This window comes from Crinia signifera, chromosome 3, assembly GCF_055691185.1.
Source record: "Crinia signifera chromosome 3, ASM5569118v1, whole genome shotgun sequence".
Classification (NCBI taxonomy): domain Eukaryota; kingdom Metazoa; phylum Chordata; class Amphibia; order Anura; family Myobatrachidae; genus Crinia; species Crinia signifera.
Window position 1 is genome coordinate 1,844,371 of NC_139219.1, and position 27,103 is coordinate 1,871,473.

General features: G+C 50.9%; 1 protein-coding gene across 1 annotated transcript in view; it reads left to right on the plus strand.

Moving 5' to 3' along the window:
• SLC30A10 (solute carrier family 30 member 10) overlaps positions 1 to 18,493 on the plus strand; it is a 33,210-nt gene extending 14,717 nt beyond the window's left edge. The window contains exon 4 of the mRNA XM_083175143.1: positions 15,879 to 18,493. Coding sequence (XP_083031269.1) covers positions 15,879 to 16,357 — 479 coding nt within the window. The 3' untranslated portion in view covers positions 16,358 to 18,493. The remainder of the gene's footprint in view (positions 1 to 15,878) is intronic.
• The last annotated feature ends 8,610 nt before the right edge of the window (positions 18,494 to 27,103 follow it).

Here is a 27,103-nt window from a genome sequence, read left to right on the forward strand (position 1 = left end):
CCCTGCGCCAGAGGGACCGCCGACACTGACTGTCCATCCGCCGCAAGGACCGGCCGCCGGGGGGAGATACAGCAGTGGCAGCGCCGTGTCAGGCTGGCCGCTGACAGGTACCCCATCTCCACTCAGTAGCCGCAGGGACCCCCCTCCTCCCGCAGCACCTGGGGCCAGCTTCCCCAGCGCTGCACGCTGTGGACCCGCTGCGGGTGCCTGGACCCGCAGCGGGACCATTTACACCGCCATTTACACGGGTCCCATCCGGGTTCTACCCAGGTCAGGACCTGGGTAGAGGACCCGTGTAAATGGACACGGATACCCCCCATTTACACCGCCGAGGATCCGGGTCTGACCCGCCGCTGACCCGGATTTTTCGGCGGTGTAAAAGGGGTATAATACTACTTGAGGTTTTGGTGGTTAGGAGTGAATGTGGTTCCAGAAGGGATTTTGTTCTGTTGTTAATACCCCTTTTACACCAAGAAATAACCCAGGTCGGACCCAGGTCAGCGTTGGTGTAAAAGGGGTCAACCCAGGTCCAGTAACACTGGTCTCCTACACAGGTCCTGACCAGGGTTGAACACTGGTTGGACCTGGGTCGTGGGCGGTGTAAATGGTACCAACCCAGGTTGGGACATCTGAGTGCATAGTGCTGAAAGGATACCAGAAGTGCTGGACGCCTTTCCAGAGTGCGCTGCAGTGGCAAAAGACAGCAGCCAGGAAGGATACGGGCAGTGCACACATTGGATGCAGTATAATTTATATTATTATTATTATTATTATTATTATTATTATATTTTTTTTTGGGGGGGGGAGCACATGGGAGATTCGGTCTGCTGCTGCAGTATAAGGGGCTGGGGAGAGCACATGGGTGATGCTGCACTTTTATACCGCTATGTGCGCTTGAGCAGTGAATAAAACTTTTTGAAAAATATTTTACTAAATAAAAAAAACAACATTTTTCAGTGCTAACTTGTCATGTCTTTTAATTTTTATTTTAAATCATTGAGGGAAAGTTAAATGGCAGTTTATCCTAAAATGGACATTTTTAATGTCATCCATAGGGAAAAGCAGTGCTGACCCAGGTTCAGTGTAAACGGTGCAGACCTGGGTCCGACCTGGGTCACAGTGCTGTGTAAATGGGGTATGAAGCTGGGTCCAACCCTGGAAACTCCCATGTTCAAAGACCAGGGTCCGACCAGGGATTTTGGTGTAAAAGGGGTATTAGTCGATAGGGAACTTGGTTTTAGCAGCTGCCTTCCAGGGATTTTTAATACTTCCTGATTTCGTTTTTTTTAAATACATTGAGGTTGTAGCCTCTATTAGCAAATTTTAACACCATTGTATCGGGCTGGTTCCAATTCCTTAATATTGCTTCTAATCTGCGCAACTCGTATCATCTGGGACTTTGGAAGACCCCTTCCCAAAGCTGGAGGGTGGTTGCTACTAAATTTCAGAAGAGTATTTCTGTCTGTTTCCTTTTGGAAATGGGATGGTCTGACAAGCAGCTGCTTAAGGGATGGAGTAGATCCCTGTATGTATAGGGGAAAAAAGGAAGAAAAAAAGGAGCGCTAATATACCAATGAGGACTTTAAAATGCAATAGACATAATGGTGCACGTAAAAATACATATAAAACAAATTATAAAAACATAACAAAGAATTGCCACAAACACCTGTAAACAATATTTACTAGGATCCGTTCCTAGGTATACTAGCCGTAATTAAGTGAAGAAACCATTGGTGGTTAACCCCCCCCCCCCATTTCTATATATATATATACACATTGATTCTAGCTCTCTTAAGACCATATCGCCCTGTATTTCCGTGCTGTGGGTGATAAATTGCTAGGAGTACACTCCCACAGCCATCTCTTAATTGGTTGCTCCTGCGATTATGGCAGCACCTGACTACACCTGTGCAGCACCTGGCTACACCCGTGCAGCACCTGGCTACACCCGTGCAGCACCTGGCTACACCCGTGCAGCACCTGGCTACACCCGTGCAGCACCTGACTACACCTGTGCACCAGCAACCAACAATTTCTAGTTAAAAGGAGGTAGAGACAGAATGAGACAGAATTGTTGCAATTTTCAGCCAAAATCGCTGGTCGCTGATGAAAATGGTACACTGAGCAATATGGTCGCTGAGCAATATGGTACACTGAGCAATATGGTCGCTGATGAAAATGGTACACTGAGCAATATGGTCGCTGAGCGATATTTTGCTGAGAGATATTAAGACAAAATTGCACAGCTTTCGGCTACATAGTACTATTGTATTCAATAGTGCAGTTATATTTATTCCGTTTATTCCTCAGTGCAGGGGAATGGGTCACTATTATAACATTTTGGTTCTTAGTCAGGTCCATTCACTCCCCTGCATGTCCGTGCAGGGGGGCGATGGTGAGCGGCTTCGCATGTGCATAAACTGTTTTGCGCCTGTGAAGCCGCTTGGTGCGAGCAGGCAGTGCGGTCATGGGGTTTGGGACGGCGGTCACGGGCTGTGCACATGGGAACGTTCAGCATTTCATGGGCGTTCCCATGGTAATTTCCCGATGACGAGGGTACAGGGGCGGGCAGCTGATGTCAGCATATGTCATCTGGCTGCCCGCTTCCCACACAGGGCGCTCACTGTCTTATGCCGAGTACACACCAGAACCATGTGGCCTCAATTCCACCAATTTCGAAAATGTAAATTGGGAATGTTTTCAATCTGACTCCAATCCAATGCGCGTCCCTGCTGGTTGTTTTGGAGATTCTACTACTGCAGTCGGGGTTTGTATAAGATCCCTGCTGCTGGGTACAGATCGTGCGACCATCTAATGATTTCCTCCCCTCACACAACCTGCAAATGGATGTTTACATTTTCCCTTTTGCGGTGCAGGGAGGGATCTGAATGAATCCCTCTCCACAGGGGAATGAGATACAGGTAAGCAGCCTTCCCTCTTCCCTTCGCATTTTGTAACCAGGGAACCTGCTGATCGGGGGCGGAGCTGATATCACATGACTTTCCCTCATACACCTGGCCACACCTGCGTATTCCCTGACACTCCCAGATAACAGCCGCTCCCCATGTAATGATTCCCCAGTGTGTGCAGTGTGTGTGTAGCCCAGGACTTACTCAGCGGCTGCGATAGAATCAGGCTGATCGGGGGCGGAGCTGATGTCACATGACTTCCCCTCGCACACCTGGCCACACCTGCGTATTACCTGACACTCCCAGATAACAGCCGCTCACCATGTAATGAGTCCCCAGTGTGTGCAGTCTGTGTGTAGCCAGGACTTACTCAGCGGCTGCGATAGAATCAGGCTGATCGGGGGCGGAGCTGACGTCACATGACTTCCCCTCACACACCTGGCCACACCTGCGTATTCCCTGACACTCCCAGATAACAGCCGCTCACCATGTAATGATTCCCCAGTGTGTGCAGTGTGTGCGTAGCCCAGGACTTACTCAGCGGCTGCAATAGAATCAGGCTGATCGGGGGCGGAGCTGACATCACTTGACTTCCGCTCATACACCTGGCCACACCTGCGTATTCCCTGACACTCCCAGATAACAGCCGCTACCCATGTAATGATTCCCCAGTGTGTGCAGTCTGTGCGTAGCCCAGGACTTACTCAGTGGCTGAGATAGAATCAGACTGATCGGGGGCGGAGCTGATGTCACATGACTTCCCCTCACACACCTGGCCACGCCTCCATATTCCCTGACACTCCCAGATAACAGCCGCTCACCATGTAATGATTCCCCAGTGTGTGCAGTCTGTGCGTAGCCCAGGACTTACTCAGCGGCTGTGATAGAATCAGGCTGATCGGGGGCGGAGCTGACATCACTTGACTTCCGCTCATACACCTGGCCACACCTGCGTATTCCCTGACACTCCCAGATAACAGCAGCTCCCCATGTAATGATTCCCCAGTGTGTGCGTAGCCCAGGACTTACTCAGCGGCTGTGATAGAAACAGGCTGATCGGGGGCGGAGCTGACATCACATGACTTCCCCTCATACATCTGGCCACTCCTGCATTATCCCTGACACTCCCAGATAACAGCCGCTCACCATGTAATGATTCCCCAGTGTGTGCAGTGTGTGTGGCCCAGGACTTACTCAGCGGCTGTGATAGAAACAGGGTGATCAGGGGAGGAGCTGACATCACATGACTTCCCCTCACACACCTGGCCACACCTGCGTATTACCTGACACTCCCAGATAACATCCGCTCACCATGTAATGATTCCCCAGTGTGTGCAGTGTGTGCGTAGCCCAGGACTTACTCAGCGGCTGTGATAGAATCAGGCTGATAGGGGCGGAGCTGACATCACATGACTTCCCCTCACACACCTGGCCACGCCTGCGTATTACCTGACACTCCCAGATAACAGCCGCGCACCATGTAATGATTCCCCAGTGTGTGCAGTCTGTGCGTAGCCCAGGACTTACTCAGTGGCTGAGATAGAATCAGACTGATCGGGGGTGGAGCTGATGTCACATGACTTCCCCTCACACACCTGGCCATGCCTGCATATTCCCTGACACTCCCAGATAGCAGCCGCTCACCATGTAATGATTCCCCAGTGTGTGCAGTCTGTGCATAGCCCAGGACTTACTCAGCGGCTGTGATAGAATCAGGCTGATCGGGGGCGGAGCTGACATAACTTGACTTCCGCTCATACACCTGGCCACACCTGCGTATTCCCTGACACTCCCAGATAACAGCCGCTCACCATGTAATGATTCCCCAGTGTGTGCAGTGTGTGTGTGTGTAGCCCAGGACTTACTCAGCAGCTGTGATAGAATCAGGCTGATCGGGGGTGGAGCTGACGTCACATGACTTCCCCTCACACACCTGGCCACGCCTGCGTATTACCTGGCACTCCCAGATAACAGCCGCTCACCATATAATGATTCCCCAGTGTGTGCAGTCTGTGCGTAGCCCAGGACTTACTCAGCGGCTGTGATAGGATCAGGCTGATCGGGGCGGAGCTGACATCACTTGACTTCCGCTCATACACCTGGCCATGCCTGTTTATACCCTGACACTCCCAGATAACAGCCGCTCACCATGTAATGATTCCCCAGTGTGTGCAGTGTGTGCGTAGCCCAGGACTTACTCAGCGGCTGTGATAGAATCAGGCTGATTGGGGGTGGAGCTGACGTCACATGACTTCCCCTCATACACCTGGCCAAGCCTGCGTATTACCTGACACTCCCAGATAACAGCCGCTCCCCATGTAATGATTCCCCAGTGTGTGCGTAGCCCAGGACTTACTCAGCGGCTGTGATAGAATCAGGCTGATCGGGGGCGGAGCTGACATCACATGACTTCCCCTCACACACCTGGCCACGCCTGTGTATTCCCTGACACTCCCAGATAACAGCCGCTCACCATGTAAGGATTCCCCAGTGTGTGCGTAGCCCTAGACTTACTCAGCGGCTGTGATAGAATCAGGCTGATCGGGGCGGAGCTGATGTCACATGACTTCCCCTCACACACCTGGCCACGCCTGCGTATTCCGTGACACTCCCAGATAACAGCCGCTCACCATGTAATGATTCCCCAGTGTGTGCAGTCTGTGCGTAGCCCAGGACTTACTCAGCGGCTGTGATAGGATCAGGCTGATCGGGGGCAGAGCTGATGTCACATGACTTCCCCTCACACACCTGGCCACGCCTGTGTATTACCTGATACTCCCAGATAACAGCCGCTCCCCATGTAATGATTCCCCAGTGTGTGCAGTGTGTGTGTAGCCCAGGATTTACTCAGCGGCTGTGATAGCATCAGGCTGATCGGGGGCGGAGCTGACATCACATGACTTCCCCTCACACACCTGGCCACGCCTACATATTACTTGACACTCCCAGATAACAGCCGCTCACCATGTAATGATTCCCCAGTGTGTGCAGTCTGTGCGTAGCTCAGGACTTACTCAGTGGCTGTGATAGAATCAGGCTGAGCAGGCGGAGCTGATGTCACATGACTTCCCCTCACACACCTGGACACGCCTGCATATTACCTGACACTCCGAGATAACAGCCGCTCACCATGTAATGATTCCCCAGTGTGCGCAGTCTGTGCGTAGCCCAGGACTTACTCAGCGGCTGTGATAGAATCAGGGTGATCGGGGGCAGAGCTGATGTCACATGACTTCCCCTCACACACCTGGCCACGCCTGCGTATTCCCTGACACTCCCAGATAACAGCCGCTCACCATGTAATGATTCCCCAGTTTGTGCAGTGTGTGCGTAGCCCAGGACTTACTCAGCGGCTGTGATAGAATCAGGCTGATCGGGGGCGGAGCTGACATCACATGACTTCCCCTCATACACCTGGCCATGCCTGCGTATTCCCTGACACTCCCCGATAACAGCCGCTCACCATGTAATGATTCCCCAGTGTGTGCAGTGTGTGCGTAGCCCAGGACTTACTCAGCGGCTGTGATAGAATCAGGCTGATCGGGGGCGGAGCTGACATCACATGACTTCCCCTCATACACCTGGCCATGCCTGCGTATTCCCTGACACTCCCCGATAACAGCCGCTCACCATGTAATGATTCCCCAGTGTGTGCAGTGTGTGCGTAGCCCAGGACTTACTCAGCGGCTGTGATAGAATCAGGCTGATCGGGGGCGGAGCTGACATCACATGACTTCCCCTCACACACCTGGCCACGCCTGCGTATTACCTGATACACTCCCAGATAACAGCCGCTCACCATGTAATGATTCCCCAGTGTGTGCGGTCTGTGTGTAGCCCAGGACTTACTCAGCGGCTGTGATAGAATCAGGCTGATCGGGGGCAGAGCTGATGTCACATGACTTCCCCTCACATACCTGGCCACACCTGCGTATTACCTGACACTCCCAGATAACAGCCGCTCACCATGTAATGATTCCCCAGTGTGTGCGGTCTGTGTGTAGCCCAGGACTTACTCAGCGGCTTTGATAGAATCAGGCTGATCGGGGGCGGAGCTGGCATCACATGACTTCCCCTCACACACCTGGCCACGCCTGCGTATTACCTGACACTCCCAGATAACAGCCGCTCACCATGTAATGATTCCCCAGTGTGTGCGTAGCCCAGGACTTACTCAGCAGCTGTGATAGAATCAGGGTGATCAGGGGCGGAGCTGACGTCACATGACTTCCCCTCACACACCTGGACACACCTGCTTATTACCTGACACTCCCAGATAACAGCCGCTCACCATGTAATGATTCCCCAGTGTGTGCAGTGTGTGCGTAGCTCAGGACTTACTCAGCGGCTGTGATAGAATCAGGCTGAGCAGGCGGAGCTGATGTCACATGACTTCCCCTCACACACCTGGCTACACCTGCATTATCCCTGACACTCCCAGATAACAGCCGCTCACCATGTAATGATTCCCCAGTGTGTGCAGTCTGTGTGTAGCCCAGGACTTACTCAGCGGCTGTGATAGAATCAGGCTGATCGGGGGCGGAGCTGATGTCACATGACTTCCCCTCGCACACCTGGCCACGCCTGCATATTACCTGACACTCCCAGATAACAGCCGCTCACCATGTAATGATTCCCCAGTGTGTGCAGTCTGTGTGTAGCCCAGGACTTACTCAGCGGCTGTGATAGAATCAGGCTGATCGGGGGCGGAGCTGACATCACATGACTTCCCCTCACACACCTGGCCATGCCTGCATATTACCTGACACTCCGAGATAACAGCCGCTCACCATGTAATGATTCCCCAGTGTGCGCAGTCTGTGCGTAGCCCAGGACTTACTCAGCGGCTGTGATAGAATCAGGGTGATCGGGGGCAGAGCTGATGTCACATGATTTCCCCTCACACACCTGGCCACGCCTGCGTATTCCCTGACACTCCCAGATAACAGCCGCTCACCATGTAATGATTCCCCAGTTTGTGCAGTGTGTGCGTAGCCCAGGACTTACTCAGCGGCTGTGATAGAATCAGGCTGATCGGGGGCGGAGCTGACATCACATGACTTCCCCTCATACACCTGGCCATGCCTGCGTATTCCCTGACACTCCCCGATAACAGCCGCTCACCATGTAATGATTCCCCAGTGTGTGCAGTGTGTGCGTAGCCCAGGACTTACTCAGCGGCTGTGATAGAATCAGGCTGATCGGGGGCGGAGCTGACATCACATGACTTCCCCTCATACACCTGGCCATGCCTGCGTATTCCCTGACACTCCCCGATAACAGCCGCTCACCATGTAATGATTCCCCAGTGTGTGCAGTGTGTGCGTAGCCCAGGACTTACTCAGCGGCTGTGATAGAATCAGGCTGATCGGGGGCGGAGCTGACATCACATGACTTCCCCTCACACACCTGGCCACGCCTGCGTATTACCTGATACACTCCCAGATAAAAGCCGCTCACCATGTAATGATTCCCCAGTGTGTGCGGTCTGTGTGTAGCCCAGGACTTACTCAGCGGCTGTGATAGAATCAGGCTGATCGGGGGCAGAGCTGATGTCACATGACTTCCCCTCACATACCTGGCCACACCTGCGTATTACCTGACACTCCCAGATAACAGCCGCTCACCATGTAATGATTCCCCAGTGTGTGCGGTCTGTGTGTAGCCCAGGACTTACTCAGCGGCTGTGATAGAATCAGGCTGATCGGGGGCGGAGCTGGCATCACATGACTTCCCCTCACACACCTGGCCACGCCTGCGTATTACCTGACACTCCCAGATAACAGCCGCTCACCATGTAATGATTCCCCAGTGTGTGCGTAGCCCAGGACTTACTCAGCAGCTGTGATAGAATCAGGATGATCAGGGGCGGAGCTGACGTCACATGACTTCCCCTCACACACCTGGACACACCTGCTTATTACCTGACACTCCCAGATAACAGCCGCTCACCATGTAATGATTCCCCAGTGTGTGCAGTCTGTGCGTAGCCCAGGACTTACTCAGCGGCTATGATAGAATCAGGCTGATCGGGGGCGGAGCTGACGTCACATGACTTCCCCTCACACACCTGGACACACCTGCTTATTACCTGACACTCCCAGATAACAGCCGCTCACCATGTAATGATTCCCCAGTGTGTGCAGTGTGTGCGTAGCTCAGGACTTACTCAGCGGCTGTGATAGAATCAGGCTGAGCAGGCGGAGCTGATGTCACATGACTTCCCCTCACACACCTGGCTACACCTGCATTATCCCTGACACTCCCAGATAACAGCCGCTCACCATGTAATGATTCCCCAGTGTGTGCAGTCTGTGTGTAGCCCAGGACTTACTCAGCGGCTGTGATAGAATCAGGCTGATCGGGGGCGGAGCTGAAGTCACATGACTTCCCCTCGCACACCTGGCCACGCCTGCATATTACCTGACACTCCCAGATAACAGCCGCTCACCATGTAATGATTCCCCAGTGTGTGCATTCTGTGTGTAGCCCAGGACTTACTCAGCGGCTGTGATAGAATCAGGCTGATCGGGGGCGGAGCTGACATCACATGACTTCCCCTCACACACCTGGCCATGCCTGCATATTACCTGACACTCCGAGATAACAGCCGCTCACCATGTAATGATTCCCCAGTGTGCGCAGTCTGTGCGTAGCCCAGGACTTACTCAGCGGCTGTGATAGAATCAGGGTGATCGGGGGCAGAGCTGATGTCACATGACTTCCCCTCACACACCTGGCCACGCCTGCGTATTCCCTGACACTCCCAGATAACAGCCGCTCACCATGTAATGATTCCCCAGTTTGTGCAGTGTGTGCGTAGCCCAGGACTTACTCAGCGGCTGTGATAGAATCAGGCTGATCGGGGGCGGAGCTGACATCACATGACTTCCCCTCATACACCTGGCCATGCCTGCGTATTCCCTGACACTCCCCGATAACAGCCGCTCACCATGTAATGATTCCCCAGTGTGTGCAGTGTGTGCGTAGCCCAGGACTTACTCAGCGGCTGTGATAGAATCAGGCTGATCGGGGGCGGAGCTGACATCACATGACTTCCCCTCATACACCTGGCCATGCCTGCGTATTCCCTGACACTCCCCGATAACAGCCGCTCACCATGTAATGATTCCCCAGTGTGTGCAGTGTGTGCGTAGCCCAGGACTTACTCAGCGGCTGTGATAGAATCAGGCTGATCGGGGGCGGAGCTGACATCACATGACTTCCCCTCACACACCTGGCCACGCCTGCGTATTACCTGATACACTCCCAGATAACAGCCGCTCACCATGTAATGATTCCCCAGTGTGTGCGGTCTGTGTGTAGCCCAGGACTTACTCAGCGGCTGTGATAGAATCAGGCTGATCGGGGGCAGAGCTGATGTCACATGACTTCCCCTCACATACCTGGCCACACCTGCGTATTACCTGACACTCCCAGATAACAGCCGCTCACCATGTAATGATTCCCCAGTGTGTGCGGTCTGTGTGTAGCCCAGGACTTACTCAGCGGCTGTGATAGAATCAGGCTGATCGGGGGCGGAGCTGGCATCACATGACTTCCCCTCACACACCTGGCCACGCCTGCGTATTACCTGACACTCCCAGATAACAGCCGCTCACCATGTAATGATTCCCCAGTGTGTGCGTAGCCCAGGACTTACTCAGCAGCTGTGATAGAATCAGGGTGATCAGGGGCGGAGCTGACGTCACATGACTTCCCCTCACACACCTGGACACACCTGCTTATTACCTGACACTCCCAGATAACAGCCGCTCACCATGTAATGATTCCCCAGTGTGTGCAGTCTGTGCGTAGCCCAGGACTTACTCAGCGGCTATGATAGAATCAGGCTGATCGGGGGCGGAGCTGACGTCACATGACTTCCCCTCACACACCTGGACACACCTGCTTATTACCTGACACTCCCAGATAACAGCCGCTCACCATGTAATGATTCCCCAGTGTGTGCAGTGTGTGCGTAGCCCAGGACTTACTCAGCGGCTGTGATAGAATCAGGCTGATCGGGGGCGGAGCTGATGTCATATGACTTCCCCTCACACACCTGGCCACGCCTGCGTATTCCCTGACACTCCCAGATAACAGCCGCTCCCCATGTAATGATTCCCCAGTGTGTGCAGTCTGTGCGTAGCCCAGGATTTACTCAGCGGCTGTGATAGGATCAGGCTGATTGGGGGCGGAGCTGATGTCACACACCCTCCCTCCTCATGCCTCAGCATGCCTGCGTTTTCCACGACGGCTTCCTGCCAAACACCTTGCGTACCGCCGGCCCAGTGCTTATGGGACATACACTTGCGCATTCTTTCGATAATTGCCCGACCTGTGCGATCAGGTGTAAATAATGCCCCATGTCTGGACGCTAGCCATACATAACCCCTTACACTTGTATGTTCCAATATTCACAGTTTATGCCACTTGTGGCAAAGCCCAACCTTCCTGTAGCGGTAAGGCATAGTGGTACTACAGATGGAGTAGGCTTTATTGCACCCATGGGCACATCACATAATACTGGGAATATCCTGTGACTGGATGGTGCACCCCATGAGCTGATTTGGCTGCGGTGGTTACTAATTCTTGGAGAGCAGTGCAGTAAAGTCTGCTCCACCTGTACAGACTGCACCATCAGGAAAGAGACAGTTACTGATATGATGGAAAGGCAGTACCGCTGACATGATAGAAAGGCAGTACCACTGAGATTATAGAAAGGCAGTACCTCTGTCACGATAGAAATGCAGTACCTCTGACATGATAGAAAGGCAGTACCACTGAGATTATAGAAAGGCAGTACCGCTGTCACGATAGAAAGGCAGTACCTCTGACATGATAGAAAGGCAGTACCACTGAGATTATAGAAAGGCAGTACCTCTGTCACGATAGAAAGGCAGTACCACTGAGATTATAGAAAGGCAGTACCACTGAGATTATAGAAAGGCAGTACCGCTGTCACGATAGAAAAGCAGTACTGCTGTCATGATAGAAAGGCAGTACCACTGACATGATAGAAAGGCAGTACCACTGAGATTATAGAAAGGCAGTACCTCTGACATGATAGAAAGGCAGTACCTCTGTCATGATAGAAAGGCAGTACCTCTGACATGATAGAAAGGCAGTACCACTGAGATTATAGAAAGGCAGTACCGCTGTCACGATAGAAAGGCAGTACCTCTGACATGATAGAAAGGCAGTACCACTGAGATTATAGAAAGGCAGTACCTCTGACATGATAGAAAGGCAGTACCGCTGTCACGATAGAAAGGCAGTACCACTGAGATTATAGAAAGGCAGTACCGCTGTCATGAAAGAAAGGCAGTACAGCTGTCATGATAGAAAGGCAGTACCGCTGTCACGATAGAAAGGCAGTACCACTGAGATTATAGAAAGGCAGTACCGCTGACATGATAGAAAGGCAGTACCACTGACATGATAGAAAGGCAGTACCGCTGTCATGATAGAAAGGCAGTACCGCTGTCATGAAAGAAAGGCAGTACCTCTGACATGATAGAAAGGCAGTACCGCTGTCACGATAGAAAGGCAGTACCACTGAGATTATAGAAAGGCAGTACCGCTGACATGATAGAAAGGCAGTACCACTGACATGATAGAAAGGCAGTACCGCTGTCATGATAGAAAGGCAGTACCGTTGACATGATAGAAAGGCAGTACCGCTGTCATGATAGAAAGGCAGTACCGCTGTCATGATAGAAAGGCAGTACCGCTGTCATGATAGAAAGGCAGTACCACTGAGATTATAGAAAGGCAGTACCGCTGACAAGATAGAAAGGCAGTACCGCAGTCACGATAGAAAGGCAGTACCTCTGACATGATAGAAAGGCAGCACGGTACTTATGTATTATCTGGGCTCCCATGTTAAATGCACCCCATTTTTTCATACCCCTACTATCCAACTACGCATGGAGTTGATTTTAAATAGTGTGGCGAGCGCAGCGAGCCACCGCGCCCGAAGCGTGGCGAGGGGACGTGGTCTCATAAGAAAAACGGGAGCCCAGATATTACATAAGTACCGGCAGTACTGCTGTCATGAAAGAAAGGCAGTACCTCTGACATGATAGAAAGGCAGTACCGCTGTCACGATAGAAAGGCAGTACCACTGAGATTATAGAAAGGCAGTACCGCTGACATGATAGAAAGGCAGTACCGCTGACATGATAGAAAGGCAGTACAGCTGACATGATAGAAAGGCAGTACCGCTGTCATGATAGAAAGGCAGTACCGCTGTCATGATAGAAATGCAGTACCGCTGTCATAATAGAAATGCAGTACTGCTGTCATGATAGAAATGCAGTACCACTGTCATAATAGAAATGCAGTTCTGCTGTCATAATAAAGATGCAGTACCACTGTCATGATAGAAATGCAGTACCACTGTCATGATAGAAATGCAGTACCGCTGTCATGATAGAAATGCAGTACTGCTGTCTCTGACACTGCGCTCACAGGAGGAACATAAATTAAAATGTCAGATTTTTCGTCCATCCTTGGGCAGAAACAAAAGTCAGTTCTGACCAATTTCCAATTTCACTTGATGGTCAGGGAATTTCTCTCCTCTTTGGGCGCACGTTAGGTGATTCTTTTACACATCCCTCGCATGCTAGGCTGACATGTTTGCTAGGCTGCGAGTATTTGCAACCTTGCAAACTGGACTGAATCAGACACAGAGTGTATGCTACCCCTGTGTATGCTGTATATTGGGCCTACTTAAAACCTGTTAGCAGATTAACAAAACCATGTGCACTGCAGGTGGGGCAAATGTAACAGGTGCAGAGAGAGTTAGATTTGTGTGGGGTTTGTTCAAACTGATATCTATATTGCAGTGTAAGTATAAAGCAGCCAGTATTTACCCTGCACAGAAACAAAATAACTCCCCTCAATCGAAGTCTCTCTGCACATGTTACATCTGCCCCACCTGCAGTGCACATGGTTTTGTCCATCTGCTAAATTTGCAGCCTTGCGTGGATGTCGTACATTGGCCCATAGTGTATGTTACCCCTGGTTACGCAGTATATATGTTATAGGGCCTAAATCAGACTTGATCCCAGGGGAAATTTGTTCTCAAAATGGACAAAACAATACACTGCGATTTACATTTCAGTTTTAACCCCCCCCCCAAATCTAACTCTCTGCACCTGTTACATCTGCCCCCCTGCATGCAGCATGGTTTTGTCCATTTTGAGAACTGATTTGCGGCATGTTCCCCAGTTACCAGTGATCGCAGATACGCTACAGCTCGGATTTTACCCAGAAATAAAGACCAGGGACTCACTTTTTGGGCTCAGCTCAGATTGGTCACAGCAGCCTGGGAGCCTGACCTGCCTTCAGGGGCATAGCGAGGGCAGAGCACGATCTCCGGGCACCAAAAGTTCACAGGGTGCTGGAGCCGTGCTCCGCAAACTCTGCTGCCCGCCAGCTCCCTCACCCGCTTCCTCTCACGCCCTGACTCCTGCGCCGCCCGACCGTGGCTCACAATATCAGCTGTGTGGGTCACGGCCCTCGCACTGCTGTACAGGAAATCGGATGCGGCGCTACTACAGCTGGCGGGCACTTCCTGGTGCTGCTAGCCTGGTACGGCAGTGCAGCATCCAGCTAGTGTGACTCGGTATAGCCGGCGCCAGATTCCTGGAGCCACCGCTGGAGAGAACACCGATTGGCGGAGTGTCAGTGTGGCCTCCCGAGTCCACACCCGTGCACTGCACCCTGCCGCTAAGACCCAACCTTAACTGTGCAACAATCCAGAGGGTTACCCGAGCCTCCCACCACTGAATTGCTGGGTGTGAAAGAAGTAGTAGTGTCCGGGGTTGGGGGGTGCAGGTTTGGTGCTCTGTGTGAGAGGGGGAGGGGGTGCTGTGTGTGTATATGAAATAGAGAGAAGGGGGTGCTATGTGTTTGTATGTGACAGAGGTGTCAGGTCAGGTGGTAGAGGGGGTGCGTGTGATATAGGGGTAGTGCTGTGCATGTGTGACGGGGAGGGGGTATGGATTTGGTGCTGTGTGTGTGACAGCTGTCAGAGGGATAGGGGTCCACACAAATGTTGTTGTCGAGGGCCCTCACAAACCTTAATCTGTTCCTGAGCAGTGGGCAGACCTGCATTAACTATACAGCCGGGCATTACGATGTGTTATATAGTACGTAATGGGCATCATGAAGTGTGGCACAATGTGTAATGGGCCTTATGGTGTGTTATATACTATTTAATGGGCATCATGATGTGTGGCACAATGTGTAGCGGGCATTACGGTGTGTTATATAGTACGTAATGGGCATCATGAAGTGTGGCACAATGTGTAATGGGCATTACGGTGTGTTATATAGTACGTAATGGGCATCATGAAGTGTGGCACAATGTGTAATGGGCCTTACGGTGTGTTATATACTATTTAATGGGCATCATGATGTGTGGCACAATGTGTAGCGGGCATTACGGTGTGTTATATAGTACGTAATGGGCATCATGAAGTGTGGCACAATGTGTAATGGGCCTTACGGTGTGTTATATACTATGTAATGGGCATCATGATGTGTGGCACAATGTGTAACGGGCATTATGGTGTGTTATATAATATGTAATGGGCATCATGATGTGTGGCCTTATGTGTAATTGGCATTACGGCATGTGGCTTTACGTGTAATTTGACGCCCCATTTTGTGATGCCATGCCTCCTTTTCATTAGGCCGCACCCCCTTTTTGCCACGCAAGAGCCCCGCCTAATAAAAATCGGGGGGGGGGGGGGGTCACGAAACATGCCCTTGCTCCGGGCACCGTGGCACCTAGCTCCACCACTGCCTGCCTTTACTTCATCGCCACCATACTTTGTCTGCTGGGATGGGGAAGGGTGATGTCTGTAGTGCCCGGTCTCACCCACAGAATCAGGATAGGAGCCAAAGGGCAGCAAATCTGGGTTACATTTTTCATTCCATTTTTTATATCTCTAGGCCAGAAAATAGCGCAGGTTCCGGGTGTGAGGAGCATCCACGAGATCCACGTCTGGGAGCTGGCCAGCAGGAAGAGCATTGCAACGCTTCATGTCAAGTTCCGCTCCCTGCCAGACTACATGGCAGCCAATCACCAAATCCGAACCATCTTCCATGCGGAGGGAGTGCACGCGGTCACTCTTCAGGCGGAGTTTACAGATGAGAAGGACATGTCCCTAGCGTGTGACGCGCCCTGTATCTCCAAGAGATGTGACCTAAACCTCTGTTGCAGTCAGGAGCTGATCCCATTCGCTGAATCCAACGGTCATGCTCTGAAGAAGGGCAAATCCTCCCAGGTATGGTACAGAGGGGATGTGCTGGACCCTGATGTCCCGGTTATGATTGACCCTCGGTACGCAGGACCTCCTGCAGGAAAGGATGTTGCAAATGGTCTGACTTCAGAAATGGACACACTAAGTACTAAGTCCACCCAGTTGTAGCCAGTGATCGGCCTCACCATCTACACCAGGACCTAATGACTTATACAGCGCTAACTGTCATCTTGTGACATTTGTAAGACAGTAACTGGCAAAGCTGGCATGGAAATGTATGTACAATAGAACACGTGTTACAGGCGCACGCGAAGAACAAACAAAAGGGATTCAAAAAGTTTGGGAACCACTGGTGTATACAGCTGTGTTAGTGTGTGAGAGATGGGATTATACTGTGTTAGTGTGTGAGAGATGGGGTTACAGTGTATACAGCTGTGTTAGTGTGTGAGAGATGGGGTTATAGTGTATACAGCTGTGTTAGTGTGTGAGAGATGGGGTTATAGTGTATACAGCTGTGTTAGTGTGTGAGAGATGGGGTTATAGTGTATACAACTGTGTTAGTGTGTGAGAGATGGAGTTACAGTGTATACAGTTGTGTAGTGTATGAGAGATGGGGTTATAGTGTATACAACTGTGTTAGTGTGTGAGAGATGGGGTTATAGTGTATACAGCTGTGTTAGTGTGTGAGAGATGGGGTTATAGTGTATACAGCTGTGTTAGTGTGTGAAAGATGGGGTTATAGTGTATACAGCTGTGTTAGTGTGTGAGAGATGGGGTTATAGTGTATACAGCTGTGTTAGTGTTTGAGAGATGGGATTATACTGTGTTAGTGTGTGAGAGATGGGGTTATAGTGTATACAACTGTGTTAGTGTGTGAGAGATGGGGTTATAGTGTATACAGTTGTGTTAGTGTGTGAGAGATGGGGTTATAGTTTATACAGCTGTGTTAGTGTGTGAGAGATGGGGTTATAGTGTATACAGCTGTGTTAGTGTTTGAGAGATGGGATTATACTGTGTTAGTGTGTGAGAGATGGAGTTACAGTGTATACAGCTGTGTTAGTGTGTGAGAGATGGGGTGACAGTGTATACAGCTGTGTTAGTGTGTGAGAGATGGGGTTATAGTGTATACAGCTGTGTTAGTGTGTGAGAGATGGGGTTACTGTGTATACAGTTGTGTTTGTGTGTGAGAGATGGGGTTACAGTGTATACAGCTGTGTTTGTGTGTGAGAGATGGGGTTACAGTGTATACAGTTGTGTTAGTGTGTGAGAGATGGGGTTATAGTGTATACAGCTGTGTTAGTGTGTGAGAGATGGGGTTATAGTGTATACAGCTGTGTTTGTGTGTGAGAGATGGGGTTACAGTGTATACAGTTGTGTTAGTGTGTGAGAGATGGGGTTATAGTGTATACAGCTGTGTTAGTGTGTGAGAGATGGGGTTATAGTGTATACAGCTGTGTTAGTGTGTGAGAGATGGGGTGACAGTGTATACAGCTGTGTTAGTGTGTGAGAGATGGGGTTATAGTGTATACAGCTGTGTTAGTGTGTGAGAGATGGGGTTACTGTGTATACAGTTGTGTTTGTGTGTGAGAGATGGGGTTACAGTGTATACAGCTGTGTTTGTGTGTGAGAGATGGGGTTACAGTGTATACAGTTGTGTTAGTGTGTGAGAGATGGGGTTATAGTGTATACAGCTGTGTTAGTGTGTGAGAGATGGGGTTATAGTGTATACAGTTGTGTTAGTGTGTGAGAGATGGGGTTATAGTGTATACAGCTGTGTTAGTGTGTGAGAGATGGGGTTATAGTGTATACAGCTGTGTTAGTGTGTGAGAGATGGGGTTATAGTGTATACAGCTGTGTTAGTGTGTGAGAGATGGGGTTATAGTGTATACAGCTGTGTTAGTGTGTGAGAGATGGGGTTACTGTGTATACAGTTGTGTTAGTGTATGAGAGATAGGGTTATTGTGTATGCAGCTGTGTTAGTGTGTGAGAAAAGGGGATAAAGGGCATTATTCAGACCCATTTGGATGGACTGGAAATCCGCAGCCTGGCCCATGATGAAATGACCGTGCATGCACTCGGTACGCAGTGTGTATGTACAAGCTGTGCATCCGAAGGCAACCACCAAGTAACGAACCTCATTGTGTATATATAGTTTTATTGTCATCCTCATTCCTGACTGACTGGGTTTATATTTGGCTTCTCCTGGAAATGACGCCATGCCAGTAATAAGTATACACTGAACTGATTTGCGTTTGTACTGTATAATTATAGGTTTTGTGTATAAATATATATTTTATGTCTTTCTCCAGAACTCAGTTTTTTTACTACTATTTCCTATTACCTGTAGCAACTAGATTAATGGAAACTGCAGTACACAGGGTGTGGATCGTTTTAGGTCATTAGGTCAACACCGTTGGGTCGACATGCAACTAGGTCGACATGGGTTTAGATCGACATAGCGTTAGGTCGACATGGGTTAGGTCGACAGGTCAACATGTGGTTTTTCCCCAGTTTTTTTTTACCTGAATGTCGACACAGTCGACATGGACACAGTTGGAAGTCACCCGCAGCCCCTCGCTTTGCTCGTCATGCTTCGGTCACGGTGCCTCTCTGCGCTCGGCACACTATTAATTCTCCCACCACGCCCTTGTGGATGGTAGGGCATGAAATACCACCTGTCGGCACATGTCGGCTCAAAAAACTGTGAACCCATGTCGACCTCACAACCTATCGACCTAACCCATGTCGACCTAACGCTATGTCGACCTAAACCCATGTCGACATTGTCCCATGTCGACCTAGACACCTGTCGACCTTCAACCATGTCGACCTAGAACCCTGTTGACCTAGTTGCATGCTGACCTAACGGTGTCGACCTAATGGCTGTCGACCTAAGTGTGGTAGATAATACGACCGTATACCAGTACACATGTGTCCGCATACATGCGCTACATAACGTGTGAGCACCATGTGATTCGATGGAGCTGAGAGTATTTGGGTGCAACTCTTTCTATTACAAAGCATCTTATCTGCAATACAGGGCAAATAGCATGCACACACAGCTTCTGCTGAGTAAAATTATAGGCAAATAGCATGCACACACAGCTTCTGCTGAGTAAAATTATAGGCAAATAGCATGCACACACAGCTTCTGCTGAGTAAAATTATAGGCAAATAGCATGCACACACAGCTTCTGCTGAGTAAAATTATAGGCAAATAGCATGCACACACAGCTTCTGCTGAGTAAAATTATAAGCAAATAGCATGCACACACAGCTTCTGCTGAGTAAAATTATAGGCAAATAGCATGCACACACAGCTTCTGCTGAGTAAAATTATAGGCAAATAGCATGCACACACAGCTTCTGCTGAGTAAAATTATAGGCAAATAGCATGCACACACAGCTTCTGCTGAGTAAAATTATAGGCAAATAGCATGCACACACAGCTTCTGCTGAGTAAAATTATAGGCAAATAGCATGCACACACAGCTTCTGCTGAGTAAAATTATAGGCAAATAGCATGCACACACAGCTTCTGCTGAGTAAAATTATAAGCAGCGTGGGTATATTCTGTGTGTGACAATGTAATGCTATGTTAGTGGTTTGCTGGAAACCATTGAACATTTTGTAGTGATGTACTGTATATATTATTCCATCAGGACAATGCAGCAGTGCACAAAACTCACACTGTTACACAGCTTTTGGCCGAGTAACGGATTGCAGTGCTAGATACCTTACATACTCATCAGGCCTAGCATTGTCTGGCTTCTTTCTTTTCCCTAAAGTGAAATCTGTACTTGGAGGATCCTGTTTTGTATCAGTTACAGAGGTTAAGAGGGAAAAGCTGGATACAGATACTGTGAACACACCAGAAATCAATAGTCTTGTGTGACAAGGATCAGGTACGCGGGCATTTAAATGAAGACTTTGATATTTATTTCATAAAGCGGGTCACAGCATACCAGACTAATTCCACAGGCAAGCGTAGTTCCAGGCAGCATACAGGTAATCACAGCATACCAGATTAATTCCATAGGCAAGCGTAGTTCCAGGCAGCATACAGGTAATCACAGCATACCAGATTAATTCCATAGGCAAGCGTAGTTACAGGCAGCATACAGGTAATCACAGCATACCAGACTAATTCCACAGGCAAGCGTAGTTCCAGGCAGCATACAGGTAATCACAGCATACCAGACTAATTCCACAGGCAAGCGTAGTTCCAGGCAGCATACAGGTAATCACAGCATACCAGATTAATTCCATAGGCAAGCGTAGTTACAGGCAGCATACAGGTAATCACAGCATACCAGACTAATTCCACAGGCAAGCGTAGTTACAGGCAGCACACAGGTAATCACAGCATACCAGATTAATTCCATAGGCAAGCGTAGTTACAGGCAGCATACAGGTAATCACAGCATAAACAGACTCTTGCAAATGCTCCAGTGTTCCCTACCATAGCCCACAGCCCGGCCTATCGCTTGGGCAGCAAATCCACCATCAGGAGCATTTGCACTCTGCTCTAGAAACACTTATACCAGGAAATCCCAGGTAGAGATGGGCAAAACGGCTCACTAAAGAGAGCGAGCTCCGAGTGAGCGCCCAGTGACAAGATCCGGATCTTTTGGGCGGCTCACCGACTCGTTGTTTACGGTTTGAGTACTGTGTAGTATCTGTTCGTTGTATTTACATTTTCTCTGATTCTAGTAATGTAAAGCAAATTTCATACATTAATCTCACAGGTAACGGTTATTTTCACACAATTTTCTACTTATTCTGACACTTTTATTTAAATACTGCAAATTATTTTTGCACGGAAAAAGGGCATTTCATGGCATCAATACAGTTCCAGTTGCTGGGAATTCTTGAGAGGGTAATTTGATAATAATGAAGCAGAATTTGTTTTACAATCATTTATTGTCATAAATGGTAAACACAATGTAAAACCATGAGCTGCACGAATATGAACATACATGACCGACTAAAACACTGAACACAGAGGTTACATGTAGGAAAATGGAAAGGAAAGTATAGAAGGTATGGGTGTGGTATGTTACTCCGACAGTCAGGATCCCGACAGTCATTATCCCGACTGTCTGGAGTCAGACAGCATGGCGAGCGCAAAAAAGCCCCTTGCGGGCACGGTGGCGCGCTACACGAGCCACCTATTCTATTCTCCCTCTATGGGGGTCGTGGACCCCCACGAGGGAAAATAGCGGGTGGCCGTCGGGCACCCGGCTGTCGGCGATTTGACAGTCGGGATCCCGACGTCAGGTAAATGACTGTCGGGATCCCGACTGTCGGGAACCCGTCCGGCACCCAGAAGGTAAAATAAACCGTTAAGCTCGGCAGCGCTGCATTCAGTCATTACAAGGAAGTAAAATCACATTTACAAAACTTTCTTGTTCTAATGCAGATACAAGTTGCTGTTTGGCTTATTATTATTATTACTACACAGCCCAGCAAACACACATGTAATAAATAAACCCATCATGTGCACTGCCTGGCCGAAGTCTGTGTGTGTCACTCACCTTCCTGTGATACTATAGTCCCCATTAGATGTCCCAGCAATCGTGCTGCCTCTGCTGGGACCTGTGGTGCTCACTGCTTCCAGTTCTCCATGCACGTGTGTCACTGTCACAGCAGCAGCAGCGCTTGTTATTCTTTTCAGTTTCAGCAGCTGCTCAGTCTCCAGAGTTAGTACATCTCAGCTGCCACAGGTGGCAGTGCTGAGCTCAGGCAAATGCATTGTATAATGAAAACGAAACGAAACTAAAGAACCACCATTCACCTTTTTTTGGGATTAGTGTCTCACTCACTCTTTTAAGGGATCCGTTCAAAAGATCTGTTTCATTCGCGAATGACCCATCTCTAATCCCAGGTGCTGCTGATTACCCAACGCTGTCCCCCCTTAGCATACCTCCCAACTGTCACAATTACAGCGGGACAGTCCCCATTTTCGGGTCCTGTCCCGCTGTCCCACCCGCGGCAGGCATTGTCCTGCTGCGGGGGGTGGCAGTTGGGAGACCCCCCAATCTAAAAGAATAGACGCTGTGCGCATGCGCACAGCGTCTATTCTCGTATGAAAATGAGGTTGTGGCTAATTAGCATAAGCAGCACCCTCATTTGCATACGACCCGCCCCCATTTGTCTGGGTACACAGCCCTCCACCACTTTCCAGAGGTCACTCACCTCGCCTTCTTCCTCCTCCCATAGTTTAACCAGTTGCTTGGAGGATCAGGACCTACAAACCTCCTGGAAATGGCATCAACATTGAGGTGCTGCTTACCCTGATGATGCCACACCTCAAACTTAAATGGCTGCACATTTTACATCTGCCCCCCCTGCAGTGCACATGGTTTTGTCCATCTAAGAAGGATTTTGTCAGAAAGAGTGAACTAGAATAAGGGCCTTGGAGCCTGCTGAAAAATAGCCTTATATATATATATATACACACACATACACACACACACACACACACACATATATTACACACACCACATACAGATGGAGCACCTCTCTTCTTTGCTCAGCTCTCGCCAGACATCCCCGCATAGAGCCGGCATAGAGAGACTCCATCAGACTGCGACGCGCGTGCGTCTCACATGCTTGTGCGTCCCAGTCTCTCGGCAGCTCCGATTCAGGGAGACAGGCAGGGTTAGGGTGGGGGTCAGGGCAGCGAGGGGGACCGTCAATGGCGACGGGGTAGGCAGCGGATGGCAGCGGGGAGCTCTATTGCCACGGGGTGCACAAGCATCTCGTGCACCCCCTGGCGGCGGCTGGTGGCTGGCGATAGAATTGCCAGCCCCTGCAAAGATGGAGCTCCCTCCATCTGTATACCGGTATACACACAGTACACTCTACACACATACAGTACATATGCATGCACCACATATACACAGAGTACAGACTACACATACAGTATACACACACCACATACCTGTATACACACATACAGTATACATACAGTATATACACTTACACACACTTATCAGGTACACATGCAGCAGCTTCTCATGCAGTCTGGGGGCAGGGCTTGTAACTGAGTGGCAGGCTCAGGACCCCAGAGAAGAAGACAGTTTATATGAGGGACAGCCTCCCCATTGCCTGCATGGCTATTCAATTGCTGTCACAGTCACTGTCAGAGGTGAGACTCAGAGTGCTGGAGCCGGAGGCATGGTAGAGAGGACTGCTGCTGTCACAGTTACTGTCAGAGGTGAGACTTGGGGTTCTGGAGCCAGAGGCATGGTAGAGAGGACTGCCGCTGTCACAGTCACTGTCAGAGGGTGAGACTCAGAGTGCTGGAGCTAGAGGCATGGTAGAGAGGACTGCCGCTGTCACAGTCACTGTCGGAGGGTGAGACTCAGAGTGCAGGAGCCAGAGGCATGGGAGAGAGGACTGCCGCTGTCACAGTCACTGTCATTGGTGAGACTTGGGGTACTGGAGCCAGATGCATGGTAGAGAGGACTGCCTCTGTCACAGTCACTGTCAGAGGTGAGACTCAGAGTGCTGGAGCCAGAGGCATGGTAGAGAGGACTGCCGCTGTCACAGTTACTGTCAGAGGTGAGACTTGGGGTTCTGGAGCCAGAGGCATGGTAGAGAGGACTGCCGCTGTCACAGTCACTGTCAGAGGGTGAGACTTAGAGTGCTGGAGCCAGAGGCATGGGAGAGAGGACTGCCGCTGTCACAGTCACTGTCAGTGGTGAGACTTGCGGTACTGGAGTCAGAGGCATGGTAGAGTGGACTGCCTCTGTCACAGTCACTGTCAGAGGTGAGACTCAAAGTGCTGGAGCCGGAGGCATGGTAGAGAGGACTGCCGCTGTCACAGTTACTGTCAGAGGTGAGACTTGGGGTTCTGGAGCCAGAGGCATGGTAGAGAGGACTGCCGCTGTCACAGTCACTGTCAGAGGGTGAGACTCAGAGTGCTGGAGCTAGAGGCATGGTAGAGAGGACTGCCGCTGTCACAGTCACTGTCGGAGGGTGAGACTCAGAGTGCAGGAGCCAGAGGCATGGGAGAGAGGACTGCCGCTGTCACAGTCACTGTCATTGGTGAGACTTGGGGTACTGGAGCCAGATGCATGGTAGAGAGGACTGCCTCTGTCACAGTCACTGTCAGAGGTGAGACTCAGAGTGCTGGAGCCAGAGGCATGGTAGAGAGGACTGCCGCTGTCACAGTTACTGTCAGAGGTGAGACTTGGGGTTCTGGAGCCAGAGGCATGGTAGAGAGGACTGCCGCTGTCACAGTCACTGTCAGAGGGTGAGACTCAGAGTGCTGGAGCCAGAGGCATGGGAGAGAGGACTGCCGCTGTCACAGTCACTGTCAGTGGTGAGACTTGCGGTACTGGAGTCAGAGGCATGGTAGAGTGGACTGCCTCTGTCACAGTCACTGTCAGAGGTGAGACTCAAAGTGCTGGAGCCGGAGGCATGGTAGAGAGGACTGCCGCTGTCACAGTTACTGTCAGAGGTGAGACTTGGGGTTCTGGAGCCAGAGGCATGGTAGAGAGGACTGCCGCCGTCACAGTCACTGTCAGAGGGTGAGACTCACAGTGCTGGAGCCAGAGGCATGGGAGAGAGGACTGCCGCTGTCACAGTCACTGTCAGAGGTGAGACTTGGGGTACTGGAGCCGGAGGCATGGTAGAGAGGACTGCCTCTGTCACAGTCACTGTCAGAGGTGAGACTCAGAGTGCTGGAGCCGGAGGCATGGTAGAGAGGACTACCGCTGTCACAGTCACTGTCAGAGGGTGAGACTCGGAGTGCTGGAGCCATAGGCATGGTAGAGAGGACTACCGCTGTCACAGTCAGAGGTGAGACTCAGATCGCTGGAGCCAAAGGCATAGTAGAGAGGACTGCCGTTGTCACAGTCACAGTCAGAGGGTGAGACACGGAGTGGTGCAGCCGGAGGCATGGTAGAGAGTACTGTCGCTGTCACAGTCACTGTCAGAGGGTGAGACTCGGAGTGCTGGAGCCGGAGGCATGGTAGAGAGGACTGCCACTGTCACAGTCACTGTCAGAGGGTGAGACTTGGGGTACTGGAGCTGGAGGCATGGTAGAGAGGACTGCCGCTGTCACAGTCACTGTCAGAGGTGAGACTTGGGGTACTGGAGTCAGAGGCATGGTAGAGAGCACTGCCACTTTCACAGTCACTGTCAGAGGTGAGACTCAGAGTGCTGGAGCCGGAGGCATGGTAGAGAGGACTGCCACTATCACAGTCACTGTCAGAGGGTGAGACTTGGGGTACTGGAGCTGGAGGCATGGTAGAGAGGACTGCCGCTGTCACTGTCAGAGGTGAGACTTGGGGTTCTAAAGCCATAGACATGGTAAAGAGGTCTGCCGCTGTCACAGTCACTGTCAGAGGTGAGACTCAGAGTGCTGGAGCCAGAGGCATGGTAGAGAGGACTGCCGCTGTCACAGTCACTGTCAGAGGTGAGACTCAGAGTGCTGGAGCCGGAGGCATGGTAGAGAGGACTGCCACTGTCACAGTCACTGTCAGAGGGTGAGACTTGGGGTACTGGAGCTGGAGGCATGGTAGAGAGGACTGCCGCTGTCACAGTCACTGTCAGATGTGAGACTTGGGGTACTGGAGTCAGAGGCATGGTAGAGAGGACTGCCATTGTCACAGTCACTGTCAGAGGTAAGACTCAGAGTGCTGGAGCCGGAGGCATGGTAGAGAGGACTGCCACTGTCACAGTCACTGTCAGAGGGTGAGACTTGGGGTACTAGAGCCAGAGGCATGGTAGAGAGGATTGCCGCTGTCACAGTCACTGTCAGGGGTGAGACTTGGGGTTCTGGAGCCAGAGGCATGGTAGAGAAGTCTGCCGCTGTCACAGTCACTGTCAGAGGTGAGTCTCAGATTGCTGGAGCCAGAGGCATGGTAGAGGGGACTGCTGCTGTCACAGTCACAAGTCAGAGGTGAGACTCAGAGTGCTGGAGCCGGAGGCATGGTAGAGAGGACTACCGCTGTCACATTCACAGGTCAGAGGTGAGACTCAGAGTGCTGGAGCCGAAGGCATAGTAGAGAGGACTGCTGCTGTCACAGTCACTGTCAGAGGTGAGACTTGGGGTACTGGAGCCAGAGGCATGGTAGAGAGGACTGCCACTGTCACAGTCACTGTCAGAGGTGAGACTAGGGATTCTGGAGCCAGAGGCATGGTAGAGAGGTCTGCCGCTGTCACAGTCACTGTCAGAGGGTGAGACTTGGGGTACTGGAGCCAGAGGCATGGTAGAGAGGTCTGCTGCTGTCACAGTTACTGTCAGAGGTGAGACTAGAGTGCTGGATCCAGAGGCATGGTAGAGAGGACTGCCGCTGTCACAGTCACAGGTCAGAGGTGAGACTCAGAGTGCTGGAGCCAGAGGCATGGTAGAGAGGACTACCGCTGTGACAGTCACTGTCAGAGGTGAGACTTGGGGTACTGGAGCCAGAGGCATGGGAGAGAGGACTTCTGCTGTCACAGTCACTGTCAGAGGTAAGACTCAGAGTGCTGAAGCCAGAGGCATTGTAGAGAGGACTGCCATTGTCACAGTCACTGTCAGAGGTGAGACTCAGAGTGCTGGATATGGAGGCATGGTAGAGAGGACTACCACAGTCACTGTTAGAGGGTTAGAATTGGGGTACTGGAGCCGAAGGCATGGTAGAGAGGACTGCCGCTGTCACAGTCACTGTCAGAGGTGAAGCTTGGGGTACTGGAGCCAGAGGCATGGTAGAGAGGACTGCCGCTGTCACAGTCACTGTCAGAGGGTGAGACTTGGGGTACTGGAGCCAGATGCATGGCAGAGACGACTGCCGCTGTCACAGTCACTGTCAGAGGGTGAGACTTGGGGTACTGGAGCCAGAGGCATGGTTGAGAGGACTGCCGCTGTCACAGTCACTGTCAGAGGTGAGACTTGGGGTACTGGAGCCAGAGGCATGG